The 16029-nt window shown below is 40.4% G+C and overlaps 2 protein-coding genes across 2 annotated transcripts; both read left to right on the forward strand.

Annotated features, from left to right (window-relative positions):
* Nucleotides 1–2582: 2582 nt before the first annotated feature.
* LOC116695772 (uncharacterized) lies at nt 2583–8808 on the forward strand. The gene is made up of 9 exons (XM_032526226.1): nt 2583–2633; nt 4318–4464; nt 4597–4733; nt 4849–4942; nt 5032–5143; nt 5226–5449; nt 5543–5714; nt 5856–5983; nt 6540–8808. The coding sequence occupies exons 1-9, from the start codon at nt 2583–2585 to the stop codon at nt 6855–6857; spliced, it is 1383 nt and encodes a 460-aa protein (XP_032382117.1). The 3' UTR covers nt 6858–8808.
* On the forward strand, nt 7247–8325 carry LOC116696175 (uncharacterized; the record flags this gene model as incomplete). Its single annotated transcript, XM_032526957.1, is given in 1 exon segment — nt 7247–8325. A coding segment is annotated over 1 exon segment (1062 nt), but the record flags the coding sequence as incomplete, so codon positions are not given.
* Nucleotides 8809–16029: the final 7221 nt, after the last annotated feature.

Genomic DNA, 16029 nt, shown 5'->3' on the forward strand with positions numbered 1-16029 from the left:
TGTTGGTTGAATAAGCAGTCTCTGTGCCATATTGGTTTGGGCCTCCCCCTCCTGTGTTAGACCTTGTTAGCCTGCCAGCCCTCAGTCTCATTCCCACACTCCCATATCTGGCTCTGTGGCTGGCACTGGGATTCCCCCTCATCACACACACACAAACACACCCTCCCATCAAAATCAACTCAGGGTGGTCATACACATTTATATTTGACCCTTTACTTCACTTACTCATTCCTGACTGTGATCCCCCGCTTAACCATTTTTTTCCCCACACACACTGTCTCATCACCTTACTCTGTTACTTGGTTTAAGCTACACGTTAGGACAACATAATGGAGAACGACAGAGTTATGGTTCCTTTGCAAATCTTTGATGTTGATGTGTTAGATGATCAGAGGTGATATTGAGTTCTTAGTATGTGTTAAAGTTGTAACAACTTGCCTACCACATCAGTAAAATGGTTATGAAGCCGCACAGACATGGGAACATTTTTGATGCTGAGCACTCAATGCAGAGAATGTTTTACACTTTTTAGAGATAACCTAATAATCAGTCAACAATGTGGAAGGCACTTTCCTCTTGGATTTTGAGTTTGGCTGTGGTGAATGTTAACATAAAGCAACTTTTCCCATTTCTTCAATAAATTCCACACAAAAAAAATTGTTCCTGTTCTGGAGATGTGTCGAGGGAAAAAGCTGCACCAGGTGCTCAGAACAGTAAATGTAAAAGCTTTCTTGAGAGAAAAAGCAGTGACGGAGTACTCCAGTCCTAGACCCAGACTCAAGTCTGACTTGAGTCGCTTTTCTCTGGACTTGTGACTTGACTTGGACTTGCGCACTGAGGCCTTGGATTTAGACTTGAGGATTCATGAAATAGGACTCAAAAGTTTTTTTGACAACTGCCTAAACAACCAGTATCTACTGGACTGAATAGGAACGCTGATTTCGGTGCCACTTAAATGCCCATGCTGCTCTCTTGTGCTCCAAAACAGACATTAGAAGAAACAGAAACATTGTTCAATTCAATTCAGTTTTATTTATATAGTGCCAAATCACAACAACAGTTATCTCACAGCGCTTTTCATAAAAGAGCAGGTCTAGACCGTACTCTGGGATGTTATTTACAGAAACCCAACAATTCCCACCAAGAGCAAGCACTAGGCGACAGAGGTAAGGAAAAACTTCCTTTTAAGTTGCATGTGACAGTAGTTATTAGCAACAAAAAAAAAACATACAGAACAAAAGCCTTGTAGTGCATTACAAATTACTGTAAAATACCCTTTTGCCATATAGTGATTCTTTGTCATTTAACAGTAATTAACTGGTTAAATAACTTACTGGTATTAGTGTGACAAATGTAACAGAAGGACCCAAACGCAAGGCTCGATAATAATTAAATCTATTGGTGGTGAGATAGACGCCAGGGACAGTAAGACGCTGACTGAAAGGCTGGGGAGGCTAGTGGAAGAGAGCACTCGTGATAGGCGTGGGAGACCTGTGGCAAAGAACCAAAGGGAGACACTGGGACTGGAGGCTGGTACGGAGACAGGCTGAGGCAGGGCACCAAGGAAGGGAGACCGAGGGAGGAAGCTAGGAGACAATAGGGTGGAGTAGTGGTGAAGGCTATGGGAGAAAAAACAAAGAAGGTAAGTACACAAGACAAAAAAGAGTTTGTACAAGGTTCACCCATGTAGCAGAAGCAACGATCAAGCAAAGACTGGTCGGAGAGCCGGGGTAGATAAACAGAAGTTGAATGTAGATGGCAGGCAGGTGTGAACGGTGGGAGCAGGTGATCAGAGCTGCGATCCTCCTGACAGAGAGACAAGAGGCGGGAACCATTCTCAGCTCCCCGTACAGGGCAATCAAACACTCTCCTCAACTTCTCCACGAAGGCGAAGTATGAGGAAAGAAGATTGGGCCGTCCATCACTCACAGCAGTGAACCAGGAGAGGGACACACTTTGGCCTTGTCAGTGCGGAAGGTTACTGTCCGCCTCGCAAAAACTAGGGCACGCTACACTAGGAAACCCTTGCACGTTCCCAGCTCGAAGGAGAATTTATCAGGAGGAGAAACGGGAGAATCAGAGGACACGGGCGGAACCGAATTATTAAAAGACTCGTGGGGAGTAGGGGCGAGCGGAGTAGAAGTCCCGGGGGAATTGGAAAAAACGGGGGAAGAGCGCGTAGTACTCAGCTGTCTGACCTCCTCGGTCAGGGAGCGAAAGCGCCTCGGCAATGGCCGAGGAATGGTGTCCGAGCAACGCTACCTGGGAGGACACAGCGAAGGAGATATCAGACGGAGAAGTGGCGAAGAACCAAGGGGAGATGACGGGACTGAAGGCTGGTACGGAGACAGGCTGAGGCAGGGCGCCGAGGAAAGGAGACCGAGGGAGGAAGCCAGCTGACCAGAGACGAGAGGTTGGAGTAGTGGTGAAAGCTATGGGAGAAACAAAACAAAGAAGGTAAGGACACATGAAATTCGGGGAAAGACTAGACAAAAAAGAGCTTGTACGAGGTTCACCCAGAAGCAACGATCAAGCGAAGAGTGGTCGGAGACCCGGGGTGGATAAACAGAAGTTGATTGTAGATGGCAGGCAGGTGTGAACGGCGGGAGCAGGTGATCAGAGATGAGATGCAGGTGTGCGTAGTCAGCTGGCTTCAAGGGAGTCACGGAAAAAACAAAACACAGCAGGAACAAACAAACAAGATAGTAGAAAACTCAGAAAAATAGAAAACAAAACAAAAACTCACGGTTAGCCGCGCCAACAATTAGTTAACATTTAAAATAAATCATTTAAATTTGAACATATGGCCTTACACAGTAAAAAATGGGGTGTTAATATTTCAGAGTAAACATATTTTAACCCAGATAGAGTATTTTCAACATTTTGAAGAGTAAAGTTGCTCTATCAGTGGAGTTAAAAGTGAGTGTAAAAATCTGCAGAAACGTAGCATTTTCAACTCTACGCGCAGTGTGAATATCCGCCATTCTGCGTGCTGAAGTTGGCACATGGCGGTGGAGGAAGACTGCGAATGAGGTTATAACAAATTGGTAAGTAACATCCTGTGTTTTAACACCAAAACGATTTTTTAACGTTAAGTTACATAATTTTAAAGTTTTGCTGATATGAGTCAAGGGTTAACGTAACCTTAACGTTAACCAGCTAGCAATCCATGTCGTTGATTTCAACATTTCAATATCAGTGGTGTTGCAATATTTTCACTTATGAACGATTTATGCGTAAAATAACGTTAGCCCGGTCGCTATAACAACAAAATATTTAATACCGTTAACAGCTTTTCATAGCTAAGTATTTTTAGCTCCCAGGCAACGTTAATTGTTTATAACGTTACGGCAATGTTAGCAATTGCATGCTTCTGATAGTTAATGTTGGTCTTATATAAACGATAATTAGATCACTGATTGCATGTACGTGTTTGTTTAACATGGCTATTTTAACGGGTTAAGGTTACTGTTCGAACTAAAATATCTAACTTTGGCACAGCTATTTGGTAACGTTAGCTAATGAGACAACGTACGTGCCTCTAAAATTTAACTAGCCTAAACCTATATTTGCTGCAGAAAATAGCCAAACGTTATTCAACCAGCACAACTTTGTCTTCTTCAGCCGCCCTTTGTAACCGTGTAACATCTAGTGCATTGCCAGTACTGAGAGAAATGGATAGGTAACTTTTATTTGAACTAGCCCTAAATTATGATTTTGAATATATTTTCTATGTTAACAGGGGCAAAATGCTGTTGCGTGTTCAATTCGGGGAAGAGCAGAAATACGTCAAGCTGTCTGAGCTGACATTCGATGCTTTCTGGAAAGAAGGTGGGTACATTAGGTTAAAGCAATACATCACCCAATAACAAAATAATACAGCATTAACCTATTATGCTATGATATCTAGTTAGGTCAATAATCATTGCTGTTCAAACTCCGGTGCAGGTCTTTCATCTTTTTTTGAATACAAAATTAAATATGACCATTGATTCTTGTGACAAAGTAATGTTTTTTCTTTATTAAACTTTTTTAAACAGCATGTCTAAAATTCAACATACCAGAAAGCAGGCAGACAGACATTAAGGTTTATGACCAGTCAGACACAGAAGTTGACACAGAGGTTTTTGAAGAAATAGTGAAGGAGTCACCTGGAACTTTCAGAATCATGCTGGGCAATGGAGGACTTGGTATTTATTCAGACAATTCACAAATAATTTTGTTTAGTTTAAAGGCCGGAATGAGAATATTTATTGTCTTAAAAATAACTGATTCTTGTAATGTGTTTATATTTTGTACATATTTCATAATGAACAGGTGCCTCTCAATCATCATTCATGCTCGGGTACATCTGATGACACCATCATCCTGAATTTAATGATGGGTGACCCTGTTGAAGAAGTAGCCGCTGACGAAGGAAGCCAGCCTAAAAGGCCATGCCACATAAACTACGAGGCAAAATCGGTAAGTGGTGGAAATTGCTGTTAAGTCCAATCTGAATGTTGTTTCACCATGGGAAGTGTTCTAGATAAGTATTTTTTTCAACATTACATATGGTTTCACAATAACGGAAAGCACATTTTATTCCACCTATAGTTGATTGAAAAAATCCTAACATCAAAACCTGGTGGTGAACGCATTATGCAAGAGTATGGAAAAACCAAATCTCTGACAGATGCCACCAGAAGACAGATGATTAACATACTTGCTGCTGAGATGACAGAAACACATGGGTAAGCATTAAGGGGCTATAAAGAAACATTGTTATTATTTTACAGTTATTAATTATGTAAATTGTGTTGTGCAATGTCAATTGAGTATGATGTTAACTTTGAATTCATTTGCTAGGACATCCCCCCCCAAAAGTGTTAGAGTGATGTATGCACAGGGGATAGTAACCTTGTTTCCCTATCTAGAAGACCCATACTCACAACATGGATATGTAAGTAAATGGGTTAGTGCAACATTATGCACATATTCACTGTTTGAAATGTTAATAGTACTCCTTTATAAATTATTATAATTGCATAGGAACATTACTACGATCCGGAGAGTGGTTCGGGATACCTTGCATGGCGATTGAAGACCATACAGAGAAAATCAGCAGAGGAAAGAGGTGCCTCAGTCAGCAAATCTCCTAAAGGTATGTTAACTGATCAGTGACATGTGATTATAACCTGTGAATTGTACAGAAATTAGTTCTTAACATTGTATTTTCTCTTAAGTTGGTGGGCCAGGCCGTGGTCGTCAGCCCTTCGCCAATGATAGAGAGCTGTCTGATGAGGATGTGGAAGCAGCTATTGCTGTTTTAAAACACTCTTCTGATGAAAAGACTGTCCGTGAGAAGATGAAAATGACCTTCATATATCGGCAAGCAATGGTCAACGATGAAGCCAAATCATCAGATGTCTTCTTGGTCTTCCCACGATTTCTGGACACACCAGGACTGGTATGACATCTTAATAATTCATTGCATCACCAAAATATCCAATGTAGCATTATGTATCACTCATCACTTCTGTCTATGTGTGTTACATTGCAGATAGAACAAGATTTCAGACTTCTGTTTGGTGAGGCCACGGCCAACAAATTTTTGGAGAAGTGGCCAACCACTTTCAAAGCAAAAGTAATAAAGGAAAGCCATGGACTTGTACCCACCACAGAACTCTTGGATTTGATGCGCAATGCTGAGTCAGCTGCTGAAGTTGAGAATGGTATGAATGGAACTGTTTTACTTTTTATTGTGGGTTAAGTAGGTGTGTAGAAAGTGTACATTTCCATATTGGTGCTAGTTGTCAATTTGAATGCTATACTATGGTATAATGTTAACCAGGTTTTTATTCACTTATTTGTAGGCTGGGACAGTGACATGTCTGCCATCTTGCTGCTGCTACATTTGCTACCACCATCTGCACAAGGTAGAAAGAGGCCGGGAAAGCTGTCTGCATATCAAGCTGTAGATCAGCTCATCAGATTTCAAAAGGTATGCTTAAATGATTAGTTCACTTCTAAAAACATTTTGGCTGATAATTTACTAACACGCATGTCATCCAAGATGTTCATGTCTTTCTTTCTTCAGTCAAAAAGGTTTGAGGAAAACATTACAGGATTTTTCTCCATATACTGGACTTCAATGGGGACCAATGGTTTGAGGGTTCAAGTCTGTCTCAATGTAGCTTCAAAGTCTCGACATGATCTCAGCAGAGAAATAAAGTTCTTATCTAGCAAAACAAACAGTCGTTTTCAAAACCCTCAAACCATTGGTCCCCATTGAAGTCCATTATATGGAGAAAAATCCTGTAATGTTTTCCTCAAACCTTAATTTTTTTTTAAAATGAAGAAAGAAAGACATGGACATCTTGGATGACATAGGGGTAAGTAAATTATCAGCAAAAAATGTTTTCAAAGTGAACTAATCCTTTAAGAGTTGTTTAAAATATATCTTCCATCACTTCCATCTTGTGCACAGTTTGAGGTGATCTGATCTATTGTCAGAAATTAGTCACTAAAACAATTCTGTTAAATGTGTTTTGTTGTAGGTTGGAACCAGTGTGCAGCAGCATCTAGACAACATCACCCAAAGCAGTCAGCCCTACCTTCTCGCCCAGGGATCCACACAAAGCACCATTCACTCCTTCTTCATTGTGGTTGACAAGAATGCACTTCCATGCAAGGCAAAAGGTTCAGTTGGCGCTTTTGACGAACTCTTTAAAGCCCATTACGTCTTTGGTACGTCATACAGTTCTTCCCTGAGCAGCTTTTTCACTTTTGTGCAAACAACCATCTATAACATCGACATGGGGGAAACAAAGGAGACCCCTAGAGTTGCGGAGTTGCGAGCAAGAATGGTGCGTTAGTTGAGATAAAACTATGAAGTGTTTTCTTTGCAAAAGTGACCATGGAAGTCCAAACAACCTTGTTAAGCACTTTAAGGTAATTCATGGACTATGTACAGGCAGGACTCTTTTTTTGAAGTGTGGTCAAGAAGGATGCTCACGTTCTTTTGGTAGTTTTTCAGGTTTAAGAAAGCATCTTAATAAGTGCCATGGAAGCAGTTTAGTTGATTCTGTGGAATCTGATCTTTCATATCCTCAAAGCACCATCAATACAAGTAATGTTTTTCATGTTGAAGAGTCGACTGAAGAGTTAGAGGCCGAGTCACAGTTATCTTCGCCATACATTGTAAATAGTTGTTCAGCTGTAATTTCTGATCTAAAGGCAGCAGGTGTTGCTCAAAGTACACTGAATTCTGTAGTGACTTCCATGGAAGAGATTGTTCAAGATATCCATCAGCATGCTAAAGAGACAGTGATAAAGCATGTATTTAGTAATGAAAGAGAAACGGAAATGTGCAAGAAAGTTGAGGCGTGTTTTGAGGGGTTAGAGAATCCTTTCACAATTCTAAATTCGGAATACAAACGATCAAAATTTATGACTGACAAGTGGGAAATGGTTGAACCAATTGAATGTGTGATTGGTTCAAGATTTGACACAAGACGAAATAAAAAGACTGGAACATATGATCAGGTAGTAGTTCAAGATAAATTCATGTATATTCCAATTTTATCTACACTGCAGTCAATATTTAAAAGTCCGTATGTTGCAGAAATGTTGCAACGCTCAGCAACCAGCGACTCTAGACTGAGAGATATTTGTGATGGATCTTTTTTTAAAAGTCACCCCCTGTTCTCAACTGAGAAGCAGACAATACAGATCCAGATGTTCTATGATGACTTTGAGGTCGCCAACCCTCTGGGTCCAAAGCGAGGTATTCATAAATTAGGTGGAGTATATTTTACTTTAAGAAACTTCTCTCCAAAATGGAATTCTTTTTTAGCTAACATACACCTGTGCGCCTTATTTCATGCTCAAGATGTTAAACGTTATGGTTTTAGTGAAATTTTTGCTCCCATTGTTCGAGATATTAAAGTGTTAGAGAGTGATGGTATTGAGATTCCATTATACAATGGTTTTGTTCGTGGCACTGTAGTGCAGGTTACTGGTGATAATTTGGGATTGCATTGTTTGTTTGGTCTAGTGGAGTCTTTCAGTGCAAGGTACTGTTGCAGGTTCTGTTTAGCGGAAAAGGAGGACTTTCAGACAGAATTCTCTGAAGACTCTTCCAAAATAGTTTTGCGCACCAAAGATGTACACACTGCTCACTGTCAAGAAATGGCTTGTAATCCATCCCTTCCCTACGTTTTTGGTGTGAAAAGGTCATGCATATTAAATTCATTGGAGTATTTTCACACAACAGAGAACTTCTCAGTTGATGTGATGCATGATGTGTTAGAAGGGGTGGGCCAGTACGAATTGAAGTTATTATTTCTGTATTTGAAGGAAAAGCATGTTACATCAGCAGAAATACATTCAAGAATACAAAGTTTTGATTATGGTTTCATGGAGAGAAACAACAGACCTGTAGCTGTTAATTTAAGTGAAGGATCTAATGATCTGGGACTGAATGCAGTTCAGTCCTGGTGCTTACTGAGGAATGTTCCTCTTATCTTTGGAGATTTGTTTACTTCTACTGACCAACACTGGAGCCTGCTTCTTTTACTTCTTCAAATAATAAACATCATATTCTCGCCTATGTTATCTCAAGGTTTATGTGTATATTTAAAACATTTAATTGTGGATCACCACACACTGTTTAAAAAGTTGTATCCTCAGAAAAACCTTTTACCAAAGCATCATTTTCTTGTCCACTATCCCCGCTGCATCCAAAAAATTGGGCCTGTCCTTCATAGTTGGTGTATGAGGTATGAAGGCAAGCATAATTTTTTCAAAAAACAGCTTAAATCGTTTAAAAATATTACCAAAACGCTTGCAAAAAAGCATCAGATTCATATGGCATATAGTTGGCGAAATTCAACAACTTTTAGTCGGTTTGACATTGGTCCAGGAAAAATGGTGTCTTTAAATATGGTAAAAGGAGGTTCTGGAATTGCTATGGCAATGCAAGTGCCCATCAGCATTCAGGTTATGAAGGTTAATTGGGCTAAACATAATGGGTTTGTTTATCGACCAAACTTGGTTATCTGTGGGAAAGTTGAATCTGAAGTGCCCGTGTTTTATCAGATTGAGTCAGTTCTGATAATGTTTGAAAAACTGTTGCTACTCACAGTGCCTTTAGTTACAGTAACTTTTCAAGAACATTTCCATGCTTATGAGGTGATCAAATCAAAGCAGGATTATGTTTTTTTTCATGTCGACAACCTGCATTACCCTAGGCCTTTTGACATACAAATGTCATATGGAGGGAATGACACAACTCTCCTCATCGTGCCATATTGCTTTCTCTGGTAAACATTTTTATGATGAAGATATGTTTCTGTCAGAGACAAGGCAATGGGTTTGCAATGTAATTTCACTGACATTGAAATGCTTTCTTTTTTTTGTGAAAATAAATGGTGAGTGCTGTGATCTATTGTGATTGTGCTTGTTTTCATTTGATTGTAGTTGATAGTTCTATAATTCAGTAACACTGCATCTTATGATTTATAATTTTTTAAATCACTGAGAAATGAAAAGTAAATATTACACTTAAAGTGTCATTTTTTAAAGGAATTGTAAAAAAATAAATTACAGTGTGATCATATTTACTTAACAGGCAATTAAATACAGTGTTAAATACATTTACACATTTCATTGTTATTTTTTACCCAATATTGATAGAATTAACTCTAAAAACTTAACACTGACCCAAGAGTTAATTTTACACTGATTTGAGCGGGACCAAAGTTATCTGAAACGGAGTCAATTTCAACTCTATAGGAGTTAAATTAACACTTCAGTTTTTACTGTGTAGGAATAAACAAGCTGTTCCTTAATGACTATAGTTTTGTGCTCTTTTTTTTTTTAAATATATACAGTATGTATATTTTTAAGTATCTGTTCAGGCACCGCCTATTTTAAAAGTATTGTTTTAGCACCAGTATCGTGAAAAAAAACAAATGATACCCAACCCTAGTAATACATTGTAAACATTTCATATAAGATATTGATATACATTTAGTCTGTAACCATTTCATGCAAATGCAGGGTGGGTGTCCTCCACTTGTAGCTCATGATGCAAGCCCCCTACTACATGTTCACAATAAAAAGATGCAAAGGGATGCAGACTAAGACTGTTCTTTAGTGACTCGGACTTGAAAACGGACTCCAAAACTGGGGACTCAAGACTCGACCTCAGCTAATGGTGACCCGACTCGGACTCGACAGTTGGTGACTTGACTACAACAATGAGGAGAAGTACAGGCTGAATCACTTGTGATATACTGCATGAGCAAGCAATAAAAAGCAGAAAATTTACTTTTTACAAGGCAGAGGCAAGAGACCATCAGTGCAGTTTATTTGTTATCTCTGTTAGATCGATTAGTGATAAAGCGTGACTTTAGCTTGAACTGTTGGGAGAAATAATGAAGACTGAATGCAGTGCAAACCAGTGTTTTATTTGTATAGTCGTTGCCTTGTTAGAGGGTTAATGACCAATTTCAGAATTCTTTTTCCTTCTACTCACCCCGCTCCTGAACTTAATGCACTGAGTGATACTGACGCTACACAACCAACATACCGTTACCACACCGTTAACATACCGTTAACATACCGTTAACATACAGACTAGAAGACCACTTAAAACAAAATGCCTGTTAGTCAATCTCTGTGTGATATACAGTGTGTTTACGATTTTGAGAAGGATCAAGAAAATGGACATTACTTGAAGGGGTTACGGTTATTTGTGTTTTTCTCAAAATCCAAATGGCTGGCATGGTTACACATCTACAGAAGGGAATTCAATTTGATTATCTCTACTAAAAATAGAAATATTTAAACATGTCTGTAACTACATATCTGTAGAAGAATTTAGTTTATTACAAACACTTTACTTCTCAGAACTATTCTTTGTCAAGCTGAGAGGATCTATCACAGATGAACAGAACCCATGTGCACTCTTTCTGTATTGCAGTTTATCATTTCCACATGGTTAACAGCACAGAGATTATGAAAATAGAAAGGTGTTGATTACATAAAAATCAATATTTATATGAGCCTTTTTAGTCAAAACTCCTGCCTACTAAATGAAAACTAAAATAATCATCTTTAAAAGGGTAAAACTTGCACTGCAGGCTCCACTAAAGCTCACTTAGTTGTCCTGCCGGAGGAAGCGCTGCTTTATAGCGCTGTGAGGGTCAAGAGAGAGCAGATGATTTACAACCAACAAAGGGCTGGACATGCTCAAACACCAGTAAATAATCTGCAGAACAGTGTTTAAAAAATGTCAGTTTCCACTGCTATCCATTAATTGGACATTAAATCATGACATCATAGAAATAGCTGAGATATCTCAACTTAAAAATCTACTTGGGGGAGGCAGGTGAGGTCTGTGTGGACAGAAACTTTTTTTCTTTGAGTTGAGGTCATTCTGGTTATGTGACGATGAGGTCAAGGAAACAGGAGAGTTATAGCTGGTGATGTTTTTATGGTTTGAAGTTACCACTATAATGTCACGGCAGCACACTGATTTAGCTGTGATTTGGATTGATAGCTATTATAGTATTCAATGGAATAATTAAAGCTGAACTGACAGCTCTGACAGACTTTGTGAGTGAAAATATCTAATCATGTATGAAGCGTGGTGAGGCAGGAAGGTGGCACTAAGGAGAGGAAGGTGGCAGGACGAGTGGGTGAGGAGAAGCAGAAAGAGAATGAGGTGCTGGGGAAGGGTAAAGGAGGCACCGCAGATATCTTATCAGTCCTGAGAGCTGTGAGTGATCTAAGTAGGCTGAGAGAGGAGAGGAGGGCCTCTGTTGTGCCCTGTGATCCAAGACTGTGCTTTATGGCATGCTCCAGATCTCTATCAGTGTGGGAAAAGACTGAAACACCAGAGGAACTGTGCTTATGTGTGTGCTTGTGTGTGTGTGTGTGTGTGTGTGCTTGTGTTTGTGTGTGTGTGTGTGTGTGTGTTTGGTTTGCGTGCAGTTTCTGCCACTAAAGCAATCAAGAGGGCAGCGGCTTGTATGTTTAGAGTGTGTGTGTGCACGCTTGGCTGCTGTGGAGCCTGATAAGGACTATAAACATCATCCAACAGCAGGCGGGCAGGTTATCTCACATTAAACAATAAGACAGAACTTTAACCCCTCACAAGTCTAACCGACCATTTAATTCACACACACGCTTACTTAGCGTTAATATCAGGCTATAAAGAAAAATATGCTTCTGCGTGCCGCAATTAAAACTAACGTCACTGCCATTCCATCACATAAACGCTAAAACATGTTCCTCACATTGAGCTCCAGTCATATGAATGCCTTGTCACCAGATGGTTGTAAAACGGACTGATGATCACTCATTAGTAATGTCCTGGGCTGAGGGTTTCAGACTATCCTTCATGCCGGTTGGCTTAAAGGAGGCTCACACTGGATGATTTCACTGAGAGAAGCCTCTTAAAGGCAACACAAACTATGAGTTCATGAGTACCCGCTCCTTTGTGGATGCCAGCTGAATGATGCAGACACAGTCGTGCTTCAATAAAACTGCAGTGGGGTTTTGGGGTGTTGAGGCCACAGCTAAATATGTGGCAGGTTTAGCTATTAGTTGAGTCACAGATGAGTTCATAAGAGAGGCGCACTCCAGGGGGTGACAGGGTAAATCATGCTCCATTTCACCAATGTACCTACGCACACACAAACTGACGCCACACACGCCCAGACTCATGCAGACGCCAGACTCCACAGTGACACACTCCATCAGGGCCACTGTGAGTCACCTGTGCAGCCTGGTAGACAATCAACCTGAGGCAAGGCGACACAAGGTGTGTGTGTGTGTGGTGTGTGTGTGTGTGTGTGTGTGTGTGTGTGTGTGTGTGTGTGTGGTGTTGCCTGTCTGGCTCCAGTGATATCATCATTAGGAGACAGCAAGGGCCGAGCAGTCTGATGGACGGCACACTCCATTCCCCTTATGATCCAGCCACCTCTCACCAGTAATGACCATCATCCCACTTCTTCATAAAATAACGACAGAACAAATAAATGGATGACAGGGGACAAAGAGGGAGTTGCAAGGGAGAAGATTAAGGTATAGATAGTGTATAAGCAGCCAGGTCGGGGCCTTGTGTTTCGCCAGACTCTAGACACTTCCATGGGGAGGAGACCTGACCTGCGTTTGGCAATCAGCAACCACTTACACACTAAACTAAGAGTGAACACAGACATTAAACAACCATTACATCAATAGTATGGATGGGACGCACTTTAAAGGTGTACTTATTATCTGTTTTATGACCAACTATAACAACGATGAATAGTAGCGCTAGTAAATTTCTCAGCTGCTGGTAAAAAGGGAGGCAAAGATAGGACCCAAGAAATGGTACTCATCAAATCAAATAAGCTTTACATTAACCTTTTTTTGACTGATTTTAGATGGACTTATACTACCTCCATGCATTGCTGAAATTCACTATATTGTTAATATGCATGGAAGTGTTACAATAAGTGTGAGGTGTTTGTTTGACATCAGAAAAAAGTGATAGAAATCTGTAAAATGTAGTGTGTGGGTGTGGTGTTTGTGTGTGTGGTGGGGGGTGGTGGTGGTGGTGGTGGTGGGGGGGGGGGGGGGGCAGAGCCATATTAAGTTGAGATTTAATTGGTGCAGTTGCATCTCACTGCGTTGATTTACCAACAACTTTCTCCAACTGCCTTAGCAAACATGTAGTACGCGTCTGCCTGCCACAGGAGCATACGTGCTAAACATAATTAAAGATGTGGAAATGGCAAAGCTGCAAGGTGGAGTTGAAGTTGAAACATCCTGATCAGGCATGAGACAAGAAAAGTGGATGCAATACTCAATTTGTATTTTATTCAGCAATGCTCCAGCTTGTACTTATCTTACTCTGTGTAGAGAATAAGAAACTGACAGCTTTGCATAAAATCACATCAGCCATGTCCTTCACATCTGTACTGTGAAAAATACACAGTGGCATGACATTGCCTTCTGATAGTCCTCTTATTACCGGATATGAAACGCTTTTTGTTCTAGAAGGCCCTGCAGTGATATTACTTCTTCAGTGTCTGAGCAACTAGCCACATGACCAGAACTTATTGCCTTTGGCCACCGCTAAACCAAACCTCAAACTGGAGCATAGCCAGGGGAAGACCATAAAGCAACCACATGGGTCACAGGACTCAGCTCATCAACAAACATCTCATTATCACAGATGTTATCACACACACAAACCTCTGCCTGTCACGTTACCATGAAATGTGGGTCAGCTGATGCACCGTCGCCGTGTGAGGTGGCTGAATAGAGAATGGCCTAAATGAATGGTCATGCTGCTACATTGTGGATTGGCCATATACATAAGCTACCATGTCAATGGGCTTAAGAGGTGTTAATTTGTTTCACACCTTTAGGCTAAAGACAGTGGTTTGAGTCACAGCTTCCTTTTCCAAACAGTAGCACCCATCTTCTCTGCTAAGGTATTGATCACCTCAACAGAGTCCTTGTGCTGCCCAGCAAGGGAAGATAGGTGGCTGTTCACACCTCATTGCTGAAAATGAGTTAAGAATTGTCAAAACAACACTACATTGAGCCTTCTCTTCTCTCAAACACCAGGTGATAATTCATAATTAAATAGGTGAGATAGAGGGACTGCCAAAACATGACAAACAGAGACAGCACAAACTTGTTTTTTTTTTCTGTTGAGCTTTTTTGTGGACATATTTACAAAGCAGTAACTTATTTATGTGATTTAAATGCAATCCTCAATGCAAAATGTGTAAAAGATCAAATGTAAAAACGATGATTATGAAAACAACAAACTACTAAATACGGACTGGACTGAACTAAAAAATGTGATTTCACCATTCATGGGATTCATACAAACATAACATTTTTATTTACTAAAATTATGAAAGCCACACATCGAGTCAAGTCAATTTAATTAATATAGCGCCAAAGTACAGCAGAAGTTATCCCATGACACTTTTCATATAGAGCAGGTCAAGACCATAAAGAGACCCAACATTTCCAAAGAGTAAGCACTGGCGACGGCTGCAAGGAAAAACTCCCTTTTAACGGGAGGAAACCCTGAAAACCAGGCTCTAGGTGGGCGCCCATCTGCCTTGACTGGTTGGCCACTTTAATTTACATGTTCTTTTCTGTATTTCAGATCTACCATCACTGTATTTCTTTTGCTGTAGGGTTGACTAATTACGACGCCTCAAGTGTGGCAGTTTAAAAAAACAATAAAAACACTTGGTTGATCATAACCCGGCTCTTTGTTTAGTTGATGTGGCTTTTAAGCATTCAAACTACAATTCACAAAAAAACACTGTATGTTATGGGGGGAAAAGACCTGGACACTATACAACTTCTCCTCTCTAAAAGCTGTTCAGCATTTGTCATCTATTGATCAACAGGCTCAACAATTTACTCCAGAAACGTAAATGCACCAAAAAACACTTCTTCATTAAAGCTTGTCTTAAGACCAGTATGCAAATCTATGCAAACACCAATCTAAAGAATACTTGTTGGGACAAATCGGCTCAAGGCCTAAACAGTCAGGTCTTTAAATCACAAACGGCAATAGCCGATCAAACATCAAACGATCCCCTTTGACATCCTCCGACCTCAATCCGTGTTGGACAGTTTGCTGTCTCCATCTAACCTCATCTTAGCACAAAGAGCTCTGCCTTGTATTGTGAGAGTGACATAGTGGCAGAGAAAGCAGAGTGTTGACACAGAGGATGGAGATGGCAAACACCTCGGGGAGCAGATTGGCTCATGTCCCACATCTGCCCCTCATTCTGGGGTTGCAGGCACAGCAGATTTAAAGAGGGCTCCGGGTCGTTCTCAAGTAGGTTGAGGGCAAGCTGAAATCTCTGTGCTGATACACTGAGTGATTAAATGCTGGAATTAGGGGGACAGCACCAAACATCAAAACAGAGACAGAAACCTATCCATCTGGGGAAATCAAGAAGGTGAGATTAGGTGTGTTGTAGGTGTATGTGTGTGTGTGTGTGTGTGTGT

The sequence above is a fragment of the Etheostoma spectabile genome, chromosome 9, assembly GCF_008692095.1.
Source record: "Etheostoma spectabile isolate EspeVRDwgs_2016 chromosome 9, UIUC_Espe_1.0, whole genome shotgun sequence".
Taxonomy (NCBI): domain Eukaryota; kingdom Metazoa; phylum Chordata; class Actinopteri; order Perciformes; family Percidae; genus Etheostoma; species Etheostoma spectabile.

Coding starts and splice junctions, on each gene's coding strand:
- LOC116695772 (XM_032526226.1), top strand. CDS start 2,583: ATGGCAGGCAGGTGTGAACGGCGGGAGCAGGTGATCAGAGATGAGATG. Junction 2,634..4,317: donor TGATCAGAGATGAGATGCAG/GTGTGCGTAGTC, acceptor CATAATGAACAG/GTGCCTCTCAATCATCATTC. Junction 4,943..5,031: donor CATACTCACAACATGGATAT/GTAAGTAAATGG, acceptor ATAATTGCATAG/GAACATTACTACGATCCGGA.